Source organism: Macrotis lagotis, chromosome 1, assembly GCF_037893015.1.
Source record: "Macrotis lagotis isolate mMagLag1 chromosome 1, bilby.v1.9.chrom.fasta, whole genome shotgun sequence".
Taxonomy (NCBI): Eukaryota; Metazoa; Chordata; class Mammalia; order Peramelemorphia; family Peramelidae; genus Macrotis; species Macrotis lagotis.
The window spans coordinates 61,356,325-61,374,899 of NC_133658.1; the positions used below are offsets into that span (position 1 = coordinate 61,356,325).

Here is an 18,575-nt window from a genome sequence, read left to right on the forward strand (position 1 = left end):
TCAACCTTGATGGACTTGCTCATTCCATCAGTGCAACAATCAGGGACAATTTGGGGCTGTCTGCAATGGAGAATACCATCTGTATCCAGAGAAACAACTGTGGAGTTTGAACAAAGAGCAAGGACTATTCCCTTTAATTCAGGGAAAAAACTGATATCTTATTGTCTGATCTTGCTATCTCATATACTTCATTTTTCTTCTTTAAGGATATGATTGCTCTCTCATCACATTCAATTTGGATCAATGTATCCCATGGAAACAATGTAAAGACTGGCAAATTGCCTTCTGTGGGGGGTGTGGGAAGGGAAGTAAGATTAGGGGGGAAAAAACTGTTAAACTCAAAATAAAATCTTTAAAAAAAAACATTGAAAGAGAATTCTAAGCAGCATCTTTTCACAATACAGAAAGATTTCACCAGAAATATCATGTCGGAGTACTATCATTCTTACAACAATGAGCTCTTCAAAAGATGTAAGTAAAAGTCACATGACCATACTTTTTCTAGCAATCCAAACTCTAGAGGTTTTAATGCACAAATCAATCAACAATCTTTACTGAGTGGATACTATGTGGGAAGCATCTTGAGAAATCACCAGTAAAAATCAGCTCTGCCCTCAAAACCTAATGGGGATGCTTAAGGAGGCAAAACTTTAGATGGTAAAAAGTTACATAACAAAAATCTGTTTTAAATCTAAGACAGTAACTTGGAGACCAGAGTTTCTAGACTTCTACAGAAAGGCTAGAGAGAGGAAATGAGCCGAATGCCAAAGGGTGGAGAGAATCCAGGAGCTAGAGGGAAGGAGAACATGACATATTTGGGGCACACGGAGTAAAAGGGGGCAGATTGTGGAGAGCCTGAAGGAGTCTGGACTTAAAGGCTATAGGATAATTGAGTTTTTGAAAATTTCTCAGGGATAGGAGACTAAAATAATGGTAAGACTAAGATAAAATCGTTATCAAACAATCTAGGGCCAAAAGTGCGGGTGCGGATTCTATTATTCTTGAGGATACACGGAGACGACAGGAGTCAGGCCAGTCGTGTCCTCCCGGAGGAATGAACCCCCACTGCGTGCCTCCTCCTGCCAGGCTGCAAGACAACACGTTCCCCGGTCTACGGCAACGCCACGGCGCGCTGCGTGGCGGGAAAGCTACCCACGAACTTAGGGGCCCAACAGACGAACCCCCGCATCGGGCCTCACTGGGGTCCCGCCCTCCAGCGCCCCCCGGGGCTGCCCCACGAGCAGGGCCCCGAGGCCTTCGGCGACGGGCTCCGACAGTTTGGGGGTCGCGGCGCCGCTTTACTCCCCCCTACGAGAGCCCAAAGCAAATCGCAGGCCCTGGGCGCCGCCGGCGCGCACGCGCGCTGCTTCCTCTCGGCGCTCCCGCCCTCGTCCCAGCCCCCGCTCCGGAACCGTAACGGCCGCGTCGCCGGGCTCCGCGTCTCACCGTCCCCGCGGGCCGCGGCCGCCGCCAGCGCCATCTTCTCCCGCTCCCAGCCGCTCCAGGGACACGTGACGGGGGCGGGGTCGACTGGAGGCCCCGCCCACCCGGGCGGGGAGCAGGCGCGTGCGTGGCGTCGTCGAGGGCGGGGCGAGAGGGAAGTCCCGGCATGCCCCGGGGGAGCGGCGCCGGGTGACGACGAGGATGGAGGAAGCCGCCGCCGCCGCGGCTCCCGCCGTGCTGAGGGTGAGGCGGAAGCGCGGCGCGGATCCCGCCGAGGCGCTGGTCCTCGCGTGTAAGCGGCTCCGGAGCGGGGCCCCCGAGGAGGGCGCGGCGGCCGCGGGCCCGGGCCCCGTGGAGGAGAACATCTTCAAGCTGGCGGCCACCGTGTGCTCCCAGGTAGCCCCCCCCCCCCGTGGTCTCCGAGGCGGGGGTCGGGGCCTCAGTTACGGCCTCCGAAAAGTGGGGGCGGCCTTACCCCGGGGAAGCCGCGCCCCCAGGCCGGCAGAACCCCAGGGGCAAGCGCCCCGCCCCCCAGCGCTGCACGTGCACGGGGGCGGGGCCGCTGACTCGTGAACCGGAAGTGATCCTGTCGGAACCCCATCAGCCCGGGATGAGCAGAGACACTGGCTTCCAGCGCCCCACATAAAGCCCCTCGTGGGGAACGGTCACAGAAGGCAGTGTCAAGAGGCACAGGGGCGGCCAGGTGGCGCAGTGGGTAGAGCACCGGCCCTGGAGTCGGGAGGACCTGGGTTCAAAATAATTACCCAGCTGTGTGGCCTTGGGCAAGCCACTTAACCCCCTTGCTTGCCAAAAAAAAAAAAGAACACACAAAGATGACACAAGTCAGAAATAGTGGACCTGCCACTTAGTCCAGCCATTGTAGTGAGCAATTAGGAATTACATTTTTGAAATGAACAAAGGGTCCTTTGACCCCAAAAAAACATCCTAGTGCTGAGCCTTTACTCCTAAGTTAAGAAAAGACCTATATGCCAAAATGTTTGTAAATGGTATTGAGGGGTTAGTAAACAAGGTTTGGAAAAAAATTCAATTAATCATTTATTATTAAGCACCTAATGTGCTGCCTGAAAAATTGGAAATAAAATTGGCACCCAAGAGGAAAATGGATAAATCATGGTTTACCAACATAATGGAATCTTACATTACCATAAGGAAAGACAAGGAAAACATAGGAAGACTAGATGCATAGTGAAATAAGCCAAAATAGGAAAAATGTTAACTGATTGGAGCACAGTGTGATTATAATTGCTGATCTTGATATCCAAGAAGGAAAGTGATAGACCTCTTTCAATGGAATAGTGAGGGATTATGGGGGTATAATGTTGCATATACAGTACCATAGAACTCAGGTTGGCAGAGTCTGCTTAATTATTTACTAATTTTTGTTACAAAGGAAGATGACTCACTATGTGAGGAGGGGCATATCCAAAAACAATTATGACAAATGTGGGAGACAGCAACACTTTAAAGAAAGGAACAGTGCACATGGAAATCTGAAAACCTGAGTTCATGTTTGACTGGTCTTTAATCCTACTGAGCCTAAGTTTTTTTACCTGTCTCTCCCCTGTCATCTGTACAATCAGGTGGTTGAACTAGAGGGTGCCACAGTCCTCTCCAGCTCCATAAATCTTCATGTCCTGTCTCACTTTCTTAGGATGAACCTGTTCAGAAGTATGTCAGAGAAGCCATCACCAGAGAGAAAGCAACCAGAGCCTTGACTCCTTCACTGAAAAGTCATCAGAGAATCCGTCAGGATCTCCTCACTGCCAAGCAGTTGACCCGGCTGGATGACCGTTATCGCCTGGTCTCCAAACATAGGGCCACCTGTGTGGAGGGAGAAGTAGCCCTGCCAGCTATGCATGCTGCCAGCAGGACAGAGAGGAACAAGCTGGACTCTAATGGTACCAAGAAAATATCACAGAAAGGGGGCAGCATGACAGGTCTCAGCTCATCCTCTGCAGAAGAATTCCAACTTTTTGACATCATTCATGAGGATGCTGCTGAGAAAGAGCCCCTCTCCATTCCTGCCACCCCCTCTGAGGTAAAGTGCTTCCAGACTGCATGTTGTTGTTGGTGGTGCCACATGTCTGACTCTTCATGAGCCCATTTCAGGTTTACTTGACAAAGACACTAAAGTGATTTGTTCTTGACTACTCCAGCTGCTTTTACTGAGGCTAACAGGGTGAAGTGGTGTGTCCAGGGTCATCCTGCTAGGAAGTGTCTGAAGCCAGATTTGAACTTAGGCTCTATGCACCATGGTGTCACCTGTAGGCGCCATTTGTAAGGTTATGTGAAAGCTCACAGAGGATTTTTTACTTCCCCTGAGCCTGCTAGAATGAGCAGTACAATCCTGGTGACCCCCATCCCTCATAGATGAGGTATCAGAAATTCAGAGACTACAAATGAATGGTCAAGTCACCCAGGCCATCAGTATTAGAGCTGGGATGCAGAGGAGGGTGGTAGAAGTCACACTGACTTGAGGACTCCATGGCAGAATCCCTGGGCACAGAGAAGTTACATTCTTAACCTCAGTAGCTTCACACTCATTGATGTCTTGTCCTTTGTTCTCAAAAAAGACCACATTGGGGAGGTGATAGCATGACAAGCACATGAATTGGATTTGGGGAGGGGGGGGCAGGGCACTGTGCCACAGCCTCACTTTCTTCGCCAGAGTCACCTGGGTCCACTGGCCAGATGTGAATCAGGATGACTGGAGATGGCCCTGGATTCAAGGCAGTCAGGATTAAGTGACTTGCCCAAGGTCTCACAACCAGTAGGTGGCAAGTGTCTGAGGCTGGATTTGAATTCCTGACTCAAAGACCAGTACTCTATCCACTTGTTATTCAGCCCTTTCTAACTCTTCAGACTCCATTTGGGGTTTTCTTGGCAAAGACACTAGAGTGGTTTGCCATGTCCTTCTTCAGTGGATTAAAGTTAAGCAAAGTGACTAGCTCACAGTCACCTGGCCAATGAGTATTTGAGGTAGGATTTGAACTGTTCTTCCTGACTCCAGACCAAGTATTCTATCCACTGTGCCACTGCCTCTGAGGCAAACAGGTTAAGTGATGACTTGCCTACAGTCTCACTGCTAGTATTTGGGATGGTTTTTTTTTTTCTGTTTTATTTTTCTTCCTCTGGTTGGGAATAATATAGACCATTACCAGTCTACTACAGTTGACCTAGCTCTCTGGACTGTCAAGAGGAGCTGCTTCCATCAAGGTTGATCATCTCACAGTGTTGTTAATGTGTACATTGTTCTCTTGGCTGTACTCCCTTCGCTCAGCATCAGATTCCGCAAGTCATTCCATGCTTCTCTAGAGTCTGACCATTCATGGTTTCTTATAGAACAATAATATTCCATAGTTTCATGTACCATAACTTGTTTAGCCAGTCCCCAATTGATGGGCATCCCCTCAATTTCCAGTTCTTTGCCACTACAAAAAAGAGCTGCCATTATTTTGGAACATGTAGGACTTTTCCCATTCTTTACAGTTTCTTCTGGATATAGTCCTAGAATTAAAATTGCTTTATTACTAATATTTGAAGGAGTATTTGAGAAGAATTTGAATTCAGGTCTTCCTGACTTCAAGCCCAGCTCTATCCAGTGAGCCATGTAGCTGCCTCCAAAAGATAGCAGGCATTATTTAGCCACAGCCCCTATCTCAAATATGAATCCTCTCAATGGTTAAACTAGATGAATTTATGGGACTGATGTTTCTGCTGCAGCAGGATAAAGCCTATTTCAGGGACCATGGTGGCTTTTCCTTGTCACCACTACCATCCTGCCCCAGGAGTATTGAAGCAGCTGAAGACTTAGGGCCAGGATCAAAGAAAGTTTTTCATTCCCCACTTGAGAAGGGGGGTTGGCAAGGTTAGTTGTTTCTGATAGGTAGAACAAATCCTCCTTCCCCCCATTCTCCAAAGAGCAAAATTCTGAGGAGGCCTATAGTTCTATAGTTCCTCCTTCTATGCATTGGGTCTTGGGATGTGGCTGTTTCCTGGAGTGACCTGTGAACAGCCACACTCTGATAAACCCAGTACATAACAGCAGTAGTCATTGTTGTGAGCAGATATAACCAAATGCATAATCATAAAAGAATGTGTTTAGTGATCATGCCCAAATTCAACAAGGTAAATGTCAACCTGGTTTGAAAATTCAGGTTACTCCCTTTATTGTGGAATGAGTAGTCATCATAACCAAACTAGGCCCCAAAGAAGAGACAGGAGAAGATACTTCATAATTAAGGACAGAAGTTGTGGAAACATGAATGGGGAGTACTGCATATATATGTCAAAAATTTTTGTTCAGTTTTTTTACATTTTTTTTCTTTTTTAAAAATTGCTTTGTTATTTTTCAAATAACAAGTATTTTATTTTGTCCTCCCAATTCCCCCCATTGAGCAAAATTTTCTTTGCTTGAAAACAAAACAAAAATCCCTTCATACATAGCCACATAGTCTGATAAAATAAATTTCTATGTTGATTGTATCTGAAAACGTGTGTTTATTTTAAGCAGCTCATCTTTGCAAGGAGTGAATAGCATGTTCATTTTCATTCTTGTAGATTCATTTCATTGATCAGGGGTCTAAAGTCTTTATCATGTTTTCAGTGTATAAAATTTTTCTCCTAATTCTGCTTAATTTGCTCTCCCATCAGTTTCTAAAGGCTTTCTTCCCTTAAAAAAAAAAATTAAATGTTATATGGCATGATCTCTAGGAGAAGCTGGAGAAAAGGATACAGCAAGTAAATGTAGGTAATGAATGACATGAGGAAACTAACTTTATTCTAAAAAATAGAAATGTGTAGTTAAACTGTGCAGATTAGAACCATGAGAAAGATAATAGAACAAAAAAATTAGTGCTCTTTGAATTACTTTATATTTCTGGAATGAAATTTCAGAAGGCTGTCCACTTTGTTCTATTGAGATTCTTAACAAATCATGTATGTTAGCCAAAGTCATTCCTTTATGTTTTCCCAACAGAAATCAGATCCCGATGTGATACTTTGTAATTCAGTTAAGATGATCCGGGAGCAACTAGCAATCTCCAAGGATGGAAAAGGAACAGAGCACCGAGAGAAAGAAGATGATTATGTCTATGACATTTACTACATGGAGACATCAACCCCAGGATGGATTGAAAGTATACTCTCTGTGCAGCCCTACAGTCAGGAGTGGGAGCTGGTAAGGCAGCATCATAGCATGGGTGCAGGTTTAGGGAGGCCCTGAGAACAAGAGTCACAGAATCACAGAATGGAAGAGTTGAAGGGCACCTTGGCATCTGTCCTCAGGCTCCAATTTGAATTGCTGGCTTATGAACCCTAAATTTACCACTTTGCCACCTCAAAACAATCTCATTCTTCCTCCCTCTTTTCCAAAATGCTTGAAGACAGCATCATAGATGCCTAGCTCCTTCACCAATCGTCATAGAGAAAGAACCTGAAGGAAAGGGTTCTGTTGCCTAGTCGGCACATGAGGACAGCTAGGTGACACAGTGAATGGGACCTGGGGTCCACAATCTCTGTCCTCAAGTTTCAAGCTCAGACATAGAACTGAAGGACTCCAGGCATATCACAATTCCCGCCTTCTGCCTCAGTTACATCATCCACAAAATGGGAGTAACAATGGCACCTTGCCTATAGGCTATGGTAGGGATAAAAACCTCAAAACCTAAAGCACTAGCTAGTATTATATTTAGTCCCTCCAGTTTTGATTTGCACCCTTAAATCTACTTGTGACCTTTCCCTAAGTTTACAGATGATCCAAAATAAAGATTTTGTTAAGATTTCTGAAGAAACATTTTTGCACTTTAGGCCTTTTTTGTCATTCTTGCCCTTAAGGCAATAGCAATATGTATCCAAAGATTAGTCCTGGAGGACCAATAGATAAGCATCTTGTCCTGGGATTAGTGAATCTTTGTTTCTGATTTTAAATATTTTTGACTACAGCCTTTCAGGATAATTGAATTCCATTGTAATCTATGGATTTAAGAATTTTATTCTGAGAAGAGGTTCATCTACTTAAAGAGGTTGCCTAATACTCATGATCTGAAAAAGGCTAAGAAATTCCTTGTCTGGTCCAACCTTGTCATTTCACAGATAGGGGAACAGGCCCTGGGGTCTGGGAAGTAACAAAACCAGGATTACAAGTCCTCTGAAAGCCCCACCCCTCACCCCCCCTGAACAGCAAGCACTGATTCTGTGCCTCTGGGTTTAATGTGTGTGTAAACTACTTTTCCAAAATAGAAGGTAGTTTTTGATCTCTTGGGACCCTTTGATTTTTATTACTATTTATATGAGATGAGCAGGTAGATGATGATCATCAAGCAGAGAAGACTGATGATGATGATGATGAAGATGAAAACAGTGAGAATCATTGGCGTAACGAGTACCCTGATGAGGAAGAAGGAAGCACTGACAGAGACACCACTAGAGGTAATCATAATAGGGGTTCATATTAATGTAATCCTAGACAGATCTATGAATCAGTCAGCTAGCCTGCATTAACTGCAAGCACTGAAACAGTAGAACTTGGGCAAAGTCAGTCAGTATTAAGTGTACTATGTGCAAACAGTGCAGACTGGTGAGCAATTAAGAGATGTCCAAGCAGAGTTCCCCTTAATGGAGCCTTAGAGTTCATGCCCCAACCAGAGAGGCAGGGGGTACTAAAAAGACAGGTGAGAGAGTTTGCTAGGGGGAGGGAAAAGTCAGTTCCAAAGGATTCAAGTCTGAGCCTCCTCTTCCCTTAAAATGAGATAGGATTTGTTGGTTACTATGAAGTTTAAATGTGACAAGTTTTGAATTATATTGAATTATAAAGCCTTGAACTTTTTTAGAGAAAAGTCCTGTTTTCTATTCCTACAATAAAAAGAAACTTGTATAGCATAGTATTCTCACAGCCTAGTCATCTGTGAATATTCCAAAATAAGATGCTATGGTCCTAAGTTCATTGTTTTCATTTTTCTTCTAGGGTCTGATGAAGAGTATGACAGCTTTAGTGATGAGGAAAGTAGTGTCATCAGACCCAAAAAATGGAACAAATATCCCTATGATGTGCTGAAGGAATTTGAGTATGATAGCAGCCAGGACTTGGATTCAGACTGAGGATGACTCAAGCATTCACCAGTTGCCTGGGACAAGTCTTTCGGGGCCTCTGGGCAGTTTCTTTGCTGCTGACCCTGCCCCCAGAGTATTACAACTTAGCTGAAATGGGGAAAGGGGGAAAAATGAGGAAAAATGAGCCTCTGAGGATCTTTGGCTCTCAGGTCAGATTCTGACCTCCACACAATTTTGTACTACTGGGGAAGGAAAATTCCTTTACCTCTAACTGCCCTTTGCTGTGAAAAGAAAATCCTTTCACCTAACACTGCCAGAAAACATTTTCTTCTCCACCTTTAGTTTAATCTGATTTTTCCCTTCCTTGAAAAGAACTATACATAAGATTGAGTCTTGCTGAGAAAACTTGAAGCCAGTGAATAAAAAGATAATTGCTTCATATGAAAAGGTTACTCTTCCCCAAACTCCATCCTGCTGCTGGAGATGGATCCAGATAGATGCTGCTGAGACCAACCTTCCTTTGGGAGCCTCTACTGCTAGACGCAGAAAACTGTTCTGTAGGTGTCCACTTTGTCAACACAAGAAGTTGATGCAAGTTTTCTGGTTGTAAAAATCTTCAAGTGTTAGAAGACTTGGTTGCCGTATTTCCCAAATGTGGTTTCCTTTGATGCTGCTATAGAGTTGGGAATCCTTTGACAGAAGTGTCAAGGGAGCAACATGTATATATGTACCCTATGTATGTATGTACATAAATTTGTTGCACTGATTGTATTAAAATTTATTTTGGAACCTGGAAGAAAATGCTTTAATGTTTAAGATGTCAGTGTGGCTGATGCCACATCTCCTTTCCTAGCTAGTGAAATTAACTTCTTAGAGTGAAACAGCAGTGATCAAGTCTGTGGACTCAGTTTTGCTTTCCCTTGAGAACAGTTGCCAGGGAGCTCTCACCAAAGGGAAAAACCAATCTGAACAGAAACAATAGTTGCAGAATCTGAAGTGTGTAACTAGGAGTGTATGACAAGTGAACTTAGTGATCCTACTTTATTTTTTTTGATTCCTTACTTAAAACCCCACAACTGCCTTTATTCTAGTTTGAGTCAAAGCACCATCAAATGTTGGAATTGGAATAGTTTGCTAGTCCAACTTCATTCTGAAGAGAAAACACTCCCAAGAAGCAGACTCGAGGGGTGGCTAGGTGGCACAATGGATAAAGCACCGGCCTTGGAGTCAGGAGTACCTGGGTTCAAATCTGGTAGACACTTAATAATTACCTAGCTGTGTGGCCTTGGGTAAGCCACTTAACCCCCATTTGCCTTGCAAAAACCTTTAAAAAAAAAAAGACTCAATCACACAGGTTAATGGCAGAGCCTGACTTCCATTGCCGCTGCCACCCCCAAAAGGTACAAATTATCTGCTAAGAAATGCTCTAGTCAGAAACAGGACCTCAGTTTAGAATGTATTCCGGTATCCACCGATTGCATAGTATGAAAAAGCATACATCGGTTTCTGGTTACACTGGTGAAGGTAGTAGCTGTATGCTATTGAGAACAAGTCCCTTAAAGTACTAACTGAATAAAGGGAAAAGGCAGTGCTACTACTGTATTTTGATGTTTGCTGACCCTTTCCCCACTCTGGCCAACCATTTCATTAGAACAGCCATATCAGCAAGAACAAAAGTAACTGGTTTGACAGGCTTTTTTTGGAAAGCTGAACCCTAGTTTTTTTGCTGGGTTTTTTTGTTTAGTTTTTGCAAGGCATTGGGGTTAAGTGGCTTGCCCAAGACCACACAGCTAGGTAATTGTCTGAGGCTGGACTTGAACTCAGGTACTCCTGTCTCCAGGGCCAGTGTTCTGTCCACTGCAAAACCTAGCTGTCCCCTGAACCCTAGTTCTAAGCTCCACAATGAAGGAATTGGGGGCTTTCGTGTTTCTGGTGCTTCCCTCAGTTTCCTTAGAGGAGTTAAAATTGTGTCTACAATCTAGTGTAGTCTCCAACAAATGGTAATCAGAGTTTGTGGATATGCAGACCATATTCTGGTAAGGAGAACTTGTTTCCTTTTAAACTTGGGAAGCCTATAAAGAAACTGCATCAAACAAGTCAAAAGATTTGACTTCATTAGTCCCACATACTCCACATTGAAATCTCAGAGATTATTTCCTTGTTTATATAATACAGATTATCTCTTTTCTGCTCATTCATCCTGTAACGAAACTCGCATTTATCAAGGTGCCTACAATGTATGTGCAAAGGCCTGGGAGTACAAAGATGAAAGATCCTAGATCCTTGCCGTGATAGAATTTGCATTCTACTGCAAAGGAAAAGAAATGGCATTGCACCAACCCACAGCATACAGTTTAGTCTTATATAGGGACAAAGCAGAGGTCCGAAATTTGAGGAAGAAATCGAGCTGTGGAACTGGGAAGGCTTAATGGCAGAGGTGGTAGCTGAAATAAGAGTGCATTGCAGTCATGCATACAAGTGCTGGGAGATTGAGTTAAATAAACTGTGATTAATGAGTATAATGGAATTATTACTGTATGAACATAAAGAATTCAAGAGAAACAATGGGAAGATGTGAATGAAATGAGACTGAATAGAACAGGTCATTTGCATGACAATGATATAAATGGACATTAAATGAAGTTAAATACAGCATAACTTTTTAAGTATCTTTCTTGGTCCCAATAAAGGAGGTGATTTTGTGATTTCATGAGCCAAGGGAACTAACTTCTGGTTAAAGGAAATTTTCTCTACCAATGCTGTGGTCTTGCTGGAATGTGCAACTTGACCCCAGGTCCAAGAAGTCTACTTTAAAAGGCCTAATTTAGAGTGATAGTGTTGAGTGGGACAATGATATAGGAAATACTGTAGTAGAAAGCAACTTGGCAGCAACTGACTAGATATGACAGAAAGCAAAGAGCTAAGAATTCCTGAGATATGATAATGAGGCAACACTATAGGAAAGTTAGGGAAAGTGATGGTTGGGCTAGGAGAGATGGAGGACTGGTTACTTAATTTGGGGGGGGGGTACCCACCAAGGTAGATTTCTACGATGCAGTTACAAGAAGAGAATAACAAAAGTTAAAGTTTTAGGGGGCACCCACCCTTAGGATGTAGGAGGATAAACAGCAGATGGGTCAAGGAATGGTCCAGATAGAAAAGCCAAGTAAATTGACTATTCTATTAGGAGTGAGCCACATTATATGATGGAGAAAGGTGAAAGATGACAAAGACTTGAGAAATAACCATCTCCCTTGGTTATTAACCTCTGAGCAAGCAATGTCTGTTATAATAGAGATTCAAGTCACTCTATGGTGTTTCAGAGTGAAATGGGTGATATGAAACCCCAGGCAGCAAGTAAAGAAACTCTTTCTTAAAGATTAGCCGTTACTGAGAGGAAAAGGAAAACAAGGTCAAAAAGACTTTCCAAACAAGTTAAAGACAGAATCTAAAACCTGACTTAAAATTCTAATCTATTGTCAGGCAATATATATTCATATAATAAGTAACATGGGCTGGAGTCCACCCCCATCCTGGAACTGTAGCTTAGTTTCCCTTCAATTGGTATAGAAATTAAAAGGATTAAACAAAGCACTCTGAGTTAGTCCCATGGACATGGCATGCTGGGCTTTTCATCAGATTTTTTTCCTATCTGTTAAAGGCTTTACTTCACAACTTCATAAAAATTCCTACTCAAGTAGAGATTAAAACCACAAGTCCACAATTTCAAATTCTAGTATGTACCTCCTGGGAGCCTGTGACCCTCGAGCTCAAAAAGAGTCAATTGGCAGTTCTTGCTTGAGGTTACCTTCCAAACGTTAACCAGGTCAATAAGATGACCCAGGTCAGGAAACTAATAATAATATGATAGGACACCCTACTAGTACTGTAGACAAGATCTGTTGCTATGTAAATACAGAAAAGGAGCCACCAGTTCTGCAGTATGTTAACACTGAGAACCAGATGTCATATGAAGTGATGTCATTCACATAGTATGCAGTGACCAAACTCCCAGATAGGCAATGGGAAAAAAAATGTTTATCTTCATTAAAATGTCTCAAATAATGTTTAAGGAAATTTGCAAATTAATCACCAATTTACTACCTCCTGCAACCCCTGGAAGTCAACTGTCACCCCAGATGAATATCCTATTAAGTAGAAAAAAAGCAGGGTCAGGGGCTTTCAAATCCCTCTAGAAAAGAGAACAAGGAGATTTGAGATTTAAGGAATTACCTCACATGAGGGAAAGTGCAAGGCAGCAGATTTGAAGTAATTTGTTCATTAAAATGGCAAGGATCCCAGGAGGTCATGAAGGAAGTGAAAAGGAAATTATTGCAAAAGAATTTAATTTCAAAAAAAAACTTAATCTTGAGCCACTAAAAACAGTCGTGTAGGGGGACTTCTGGCCAAGATGGCGGAGAGAAGACAGGCACAGTTCTAAAGTCTCCTCATCTCTTCCCCATCTATCACATGAAACAAACCTCTTAAAAGAAATCATTACACTAAGAGGTACAAAAAAACCTATGGTAATAGTGGGGAAGAAAGGAGCAGAGGAGAAACACCTGAATCTTCTCATCAGACTTGGCTTAAAGTCAACCTACACATACTCAGTTAACTTATAAAACATCTAACCTTTCAAGTATTAAAAGGGGAAAAGGGGAGGGGGGACAGAGAAAGGGAAGGGGAGTGGGGGGAAATAAGGGGAAATAACAAAAGGAAGGGAAGGGAAAGGGAAAAGAAAGGGGAGGGTGTGATATAGGAGGGCAAACACACTGAAGGGGGTGGTTTTCAGAAACAAAAGACTGGGGAATATGGATAAAAGGGGGGGGAGAGGGAAAAATACAAACAGAGGGAAGATAGCATGGAGGGCAATAAAGAATTAGTAATCATAACCTTGAATGTGAATAGGGATGAACTCTCCCTTAAAAACGTAAGCAAACAGCAGAGTGGATTAAAAACCAGAATCCTACAATATGCTGCTTACAAGAAACTCATTCGAAGCAGAGAGATACATATAGAGTAAAGGTAAAAGGTTGGAGCAAAATATATTTTGCTTCAGCTGAAGTAAAAAAAGCAACCCCGGGGTAGCAATCCTTATCTCAGACAAAGCAGCAGCAAAAATAGATAGCCTTAAAAGAGATAAGGAAACCTTATCCTCCTAAAAGGTACCATAGACAATAAAGTCATTTCAATATTGAATATATATGCACCCAGTGTGACAGCACCCAAATTCTTAGAGAAGAAGCTGAAAGAATTACAGGAAGACATAGACAGCAAAACTCTACTAGTGGGAGACCTCAACCTCCCGCTATCAGATCTAGATAAATCGAATCATAAAACAAACAAGAAAGAAATTAGGGAGGTAAACAGATCGTTAGAAAAATTAAATATGGTAGACTTATGGAGGAAACTGAAATGGGGATAGAAAAGAATATACCTTTTTCTCTGCAGTACATGGAACTTATACAAAAATCGACCATGTACTAGGACATAAAAACCTAATGATCAACTGCAGAAAGGCAGAAATAGTGAATACATCTTTCTCAGATCACAATTCAATAAAAGTCATATGCAATACTGGGCCAAGGAGATAAAGACCCAGAGCAAATTGGAAACTGAATAACCTCATTTTAAAAAATGAGTGCACCAAAAAACAAATTATAGAAAGAATTAACCATTTTATCCTAGATAATGATAATTATGACACAACATACCAAAACCTATGGGGATTCATTCAAAGCAACTCTCAGGGGATATATTATAGCTCTAAATGCTTATATGAATAAATTAAAGAAAGAGGAAATCAATGAACTAAACATGCAACTAAAAAAATTAAAGAACAAATCAAAAATCCCCAATTAAGTACAAAATTAGAAATTCTAAAAATTAAAGGATAAATTAATAAAATTGAAAGCAAAAAAACTATTGAATTAATAAATAAAACCAAAAGTTGGTATTATGAAAAAATTAATAAAATTGATAAACCTCTGGTCAATTTGATTAAAAAAAAAGAAAACCAAATTGCTAGTATCATAAATGAAAAAGGTGAACTCGCCACCAATAAGGAAGAAATTAAAGTAATAATTCAAAATTATTTTGCCCAACTCTATGCCAATAAATTTGATAATCTAAATGAAATGGGTGAATATTTACAAAAATATAAGTTGCCCAGGTTAAATGAAGAAGAGATTAAATACCTAAACAACCCTATCTCAGAAAAAGAAATTCAATAAGCCATTACTGAACTCCCTAAAAAAAAAATCTCCAGGGCCTGAAGGATTCACAAGTGAATTCTACCAAACATTTAAGGAACAATTGGTTCCAATCCTATATAAACTCTTTGGAAAAATAGGGAAAGATGGAACTCTAACTTTCTATGAAACCAATATGGTACTGTTAACTAAACCAGGAAGAGTTAAAACAGAGAAAGAAAATTATAGACCTATTTCCCTGATGAATATAGATGCAAAAATCCTAAATAAAATCTTAGCAAAACGATTACAACAAGTCATAACTAGGATAATACATTATGATCAAGTAGGATTTATTCCAGGAATGCAGGGTTGGTTCAATATTAGGAAAACTATTAGTATACTCAATTATATCAACAACAAACCTATCAGAAATCATATGATCCTATCAATAGATGCTGAAAAAGCTTTTGACAAAATACAGCATCCATTCCTATTAAAAACACTAGAGAGTGTAGGAATAAATGGACTGTTCCTTAAAATAATTAGCAGTATCTATCTGAAACCATCAACAAGCATTATATTCAATGGGGAGAGGCTAGAGGCATTCCCAATAAGATCAGGGGTGAAACAAGGGTGCCCATTATCACCACTACTATTCAATATTGTATTAGAAATGTTAACATCAGCAATTAGAGAAGAAAAAGAAATTAAAGGAATTAGAATTGGGAAGGAAGAGACAAAACTCTCACTCTTTGCAAATGACATGATGGTCTACCTAGAGAATCCCAAGAAATCATCTAAAAAACTACTGGAAACAATTAGCAATTTTAGCAAAGTTGCAGATTATAAAATAAACCCTCATAAATCCTCAACTTTTCTATATATGTCTAGCAAGAAACAGCAGGAAGAGCTAGAAAGAGAAATCCCATTCAAAGTAACCTCAGACAATATAAAATATTTGGGAGTCTATTTGCCAAGACAGACAGACTCAGAATCTTTTTGAAAACAATTATAAAACACTTCTCACACAAATTAAATTAGATTTAAATAACTGGGCAAATATCAACTACTCATGGATAGGTAGAGCTAATATAATAAAAATGACAATTCTACCAAAACTAAACTATCTGTTTAGTACCATACCAATCAAAATTCCAAAAAATTACTTTAATGAGTTAGAAAAAATTGTAAGTAAATTCATATGGAGAAATAAAAAGTCAAGAATTGCCAGGAGCTTAATGAAAAAAAGTGCAAAAGAAGGTGGCTTAGCCCTACCAGATCTAAAATTATATTATAAAGCAACAGTCATCAATACTGTTTGGTATTGGCTAAGAAATAGAGTGGTGGGACCAGTGGAATATACTAGGTGTAAAAGCAGACGATTATAGTAATCTACTGTTTGATAAACCCAAAAAGTCTGGCCATTGGGATAAAAACTCCCTCTCTGATAAAAATTGCTGGGAAAATTGGAAGTTAGTATGGAAGAAACCTCACACCCTTTACCAAGATAAGATCCAAATAGTTACAGGACACAGACATAAAAAAACAATACTATAAACAAATTAGAAGATCAAGGACTAGTCTACCTGTCAGATCTATGGAAAGGGGAACAGTTTATGACTAAGGAAGACTTGGAGAACATCACCAAAAACCAATTAGATGATTTCAATTACATTAAATTAAAAATCTTTTGCACAGATAAAACCAATGTAACCAAGATCAAAAGAAATGTAGTAAATTGGGAAACGATCTTTACAACTAATGATTCTGACAAAAGACTCATTTCTAAAATATACAGAGAACTGAGTCGTATTTTTAAAACAAAAAGCCATTCCCCAATTGACAAATGGTCAAAGGATATGCAAAGGCAATTTACAGATGAGGAGATCAAAGTAGTCCATAGCCATATGAAAAAATGCTCTAAATCATTAATTATTAGAGGAAATGCAAACTAAAGCTCCCCTGAGGTACCACCTCACACCTCTCAGATTGGCCAGTATGACCAGGAAGGATAATGATCATTGTTGGAAGGGATGTGGGAAATCTGGGACGCTATTACACTGTTGGTGGAGCTGTGAACTCATCCAACCCTTCTGGAGAGCTATTTGGAACTATGCCCAAAGGGCAACAAAAATGTGCATACCCTTTGACCCAGCAATACCACTACTGGGTCTATACCCTGAAGAGATGAGGAAAAAGGGTAAAAACATTACTTGTACAAAAATATTCATAGCAGCCCTGTTTGTAGTGGCAAAGAATTGGAAATCCAGTAAATGTCCTTCAATTGGGGAATGGCTTAGCAAACTGTGTTATATGTACGTCATGGAACACTATTGTTCTATTAGAAACCAGGAGGGACGGGATTTCAGGGAAACCTGGAGGGATTTGCATGAACTGATGCTGAATGAGATAAGCAGAACCAGAAAAACACTGTACACCCTAACAGCAACATGGGAGTGATGTTCAAGCTTGAAGGACTTGCTCATTCCATCAGTGCAACAATCGGGAACAATTTTGGGCTGTCTGCAAAGGAGAGTGCCATCTGTATCCAGATAAGGAGCTATGGAGTTTGAACAAAGTGCAAGGACTATTCCCTTTAATTTAGGGAAAAAAACAGATAGCTTATTGTCTGATCTAGTTACCTCTTAGACTTCTCTTTAAGTATATGATTTCTCTCTCATCACACCCAATTTGGATCAAGGTACAACATGGAAACAAAGTAAAGACTGACAGAGTGCATTCTGGGGGGGGGGGAGCAAGATTGCGGGAAAAATGCAAAACTCAAATACTATCTTTAATAAAAATAAATTTAAATTTAAAAAAAAGTCATGTAGGGGCGGCTAGGTGGCACAGTGGATAGAGTACTGGCCTTGGATTCAGGAGTACCTGAGTTCAAATCCGGCTTCAGACACTTTAATAATTACCTAGCCATGTGGTCTTGGGCAAGCCACTTAACCCCATTGCCTTAGAAAATCTAAAAAAATAAAAAAAAACAGTCACGTACTAGAGGTCTCCACTACTCCCAAAGCTCAGAAGTACTTGCAGACAAAGAATTCTAGTTGCTTCCCTCCCTCAGGGTAATATACCACAACCATGCCCTAGCTAGCTAGCTATGTATTCTACTTTTGAAATGATTCAGAATTGATGCTTTGAATACTTAGTCTACAAGTATACATAGAAGCTTTGTCTTATATGATCCTGGTTAAGTGACTTAAGTGTCCTAATCTGTAAAATGGGAATAAAACCAGTCCTTCCTCAGAACGATGGTGTAAGGCTCAAAGGAGACTATAAATTAAAGCACTACATAAATATCAAATTATTCATATGGGGCAGTAGGAGCTGGATTCAGGGCCTACCTCTGACATTTACCAGCTATGTGACCCTAAGGAAATCACTTACCCTCTTGAATGCCCTAAGGTAAAAAGACACAGAAGGCATCTATCTGAATTGATAAAGGGAGTTTACTCACCTATGAGTTTTCTATCCCAATGAAATCTCAGATCCTGTCCCTGTCCCACACCATCTCACTTGAAGCACCTTGATGGTGAGGGGTCAGTCTAAAGGCCATGTTCCGCTGGCCCCTGACACTTCATCAAAACAAATCAAGAAACCTCCTACCATGTGGTCTAAGTGTGAGATGAAGTGGTGGCAGTGGCCATGCAGATCAGCCTCCATGCCATCAAAGCAGGATGACACTTCACAGCCTGGGACGGTGTGTGCTTTTACCTCTGAAAGGTATGCCCATTATGGCTTTGGTTATTGTGAACTTCCCAAGAGTCATTTTGCAAAGATTGCTTCTGTAAGATATTCCCACCCAAGTCATGTTGCCAAAGCAAGTGAAATGTGGACAAAAACAGGCTGAAATCA

The 18,575-nt window shown here is 41.2% G+C and overlaps 2 protein-coding genes across 6 annotated transcripts in view; one reads left to right on the forward strand and one right to left on the reverse strand.

Annotated features, from left to right (window-relative positions):
* Nucleotides 1-1,550, reverse strand: part of PRMT7 (protein arginine methyltransferase 7) — a 63,880-nt gene extending 62,330 nt beyond the window's left edge. For 2 of the 4 annotated variants that reach the window (XM_074202023.1, XM_074202021.1), the window contains exon 1: nucleotides 1,182-1,376. Coding sequence is in view for 1 of the 4 variants with exons in the window: in XM_074202018.1 (XP_074058119.1) it covers nucleotides 1,447-1,480 (34 nt within the window). In the remaining 3 variants the exon portion in view is untranslated. Of the gene's footprint in view, nucleotides 1-1,181; nucleotides 1,377-1,446 lie in introns of those variants that run through there. The other 2 variants (XM_074202018.1, XM_074202019.1) reach the window with 2 other exon arrangements.
* Nucleotides 1,516-11,915, forward strand: SLC7A6OS (solute carrier family 7 member 6 opposite strand). Of its 2 annotated transcripts, none has more exons than XM_074202036.1 (5): nucleotides 1,516-1,839; nucleotides 3,116-3,502; nucleotides 6,443-6,643; nucleotides 7,764-7,893; nucleotides 8,429-11,915. In XM_074202036.1, the coding sequence occupies exons 1-5, from the start codon at nucleotides 1,645-1,647 to the stop codon at nucleotides 8,560-8,562; spliced, it is 1,047 nt and encodes a 348-aa protein (XP_074058137.1). In that variant the 5' UTR covers nucleotides 1,516-1,644; the 3' UTR covers nucleotides 8,563-11,915. The 2 variants fall into 2 exon arrangements, with proteins under 2 accessions (XP_074058137.1, XP_074058139.1); XM_074202038.1 differs by having other exon boundaries at nucleotides 7,767-7,893; nucleotides 8,429-11,914.
* The last annotated feature ends 6,660 nt before the right edge of the window (nucleotides 11,916-18,575 follow it).

What these genes read in the sequence shown, in the direction of transcription:
- SLC7A6OS (XM_074202036.1), top strand. Translation starts at nt 1,645, where the DNA reads ATGGAGGAAGCCGCCGCCGCCGCGGCTCCCGCCGTGCTGAGGGTGAGG. An exon ending in ACAGTCAGGAGTGGGAGCTG is followed by an intron (nt 6,644 to 7,763) that starts GTAAGGCAGCAT and finishes ATATGAGATGAG; the next exon opens with CAGGTAGATGATGATCATCA. An exon ending in TGACAGAGACACCACTAGAG is followed by an intron (nt 7,894 to 8,428) that starts GTAATCATAATA and finishes TTTTTCTTCTAG; the next exon opens with GGTCTGATGAAGAGTATGAC.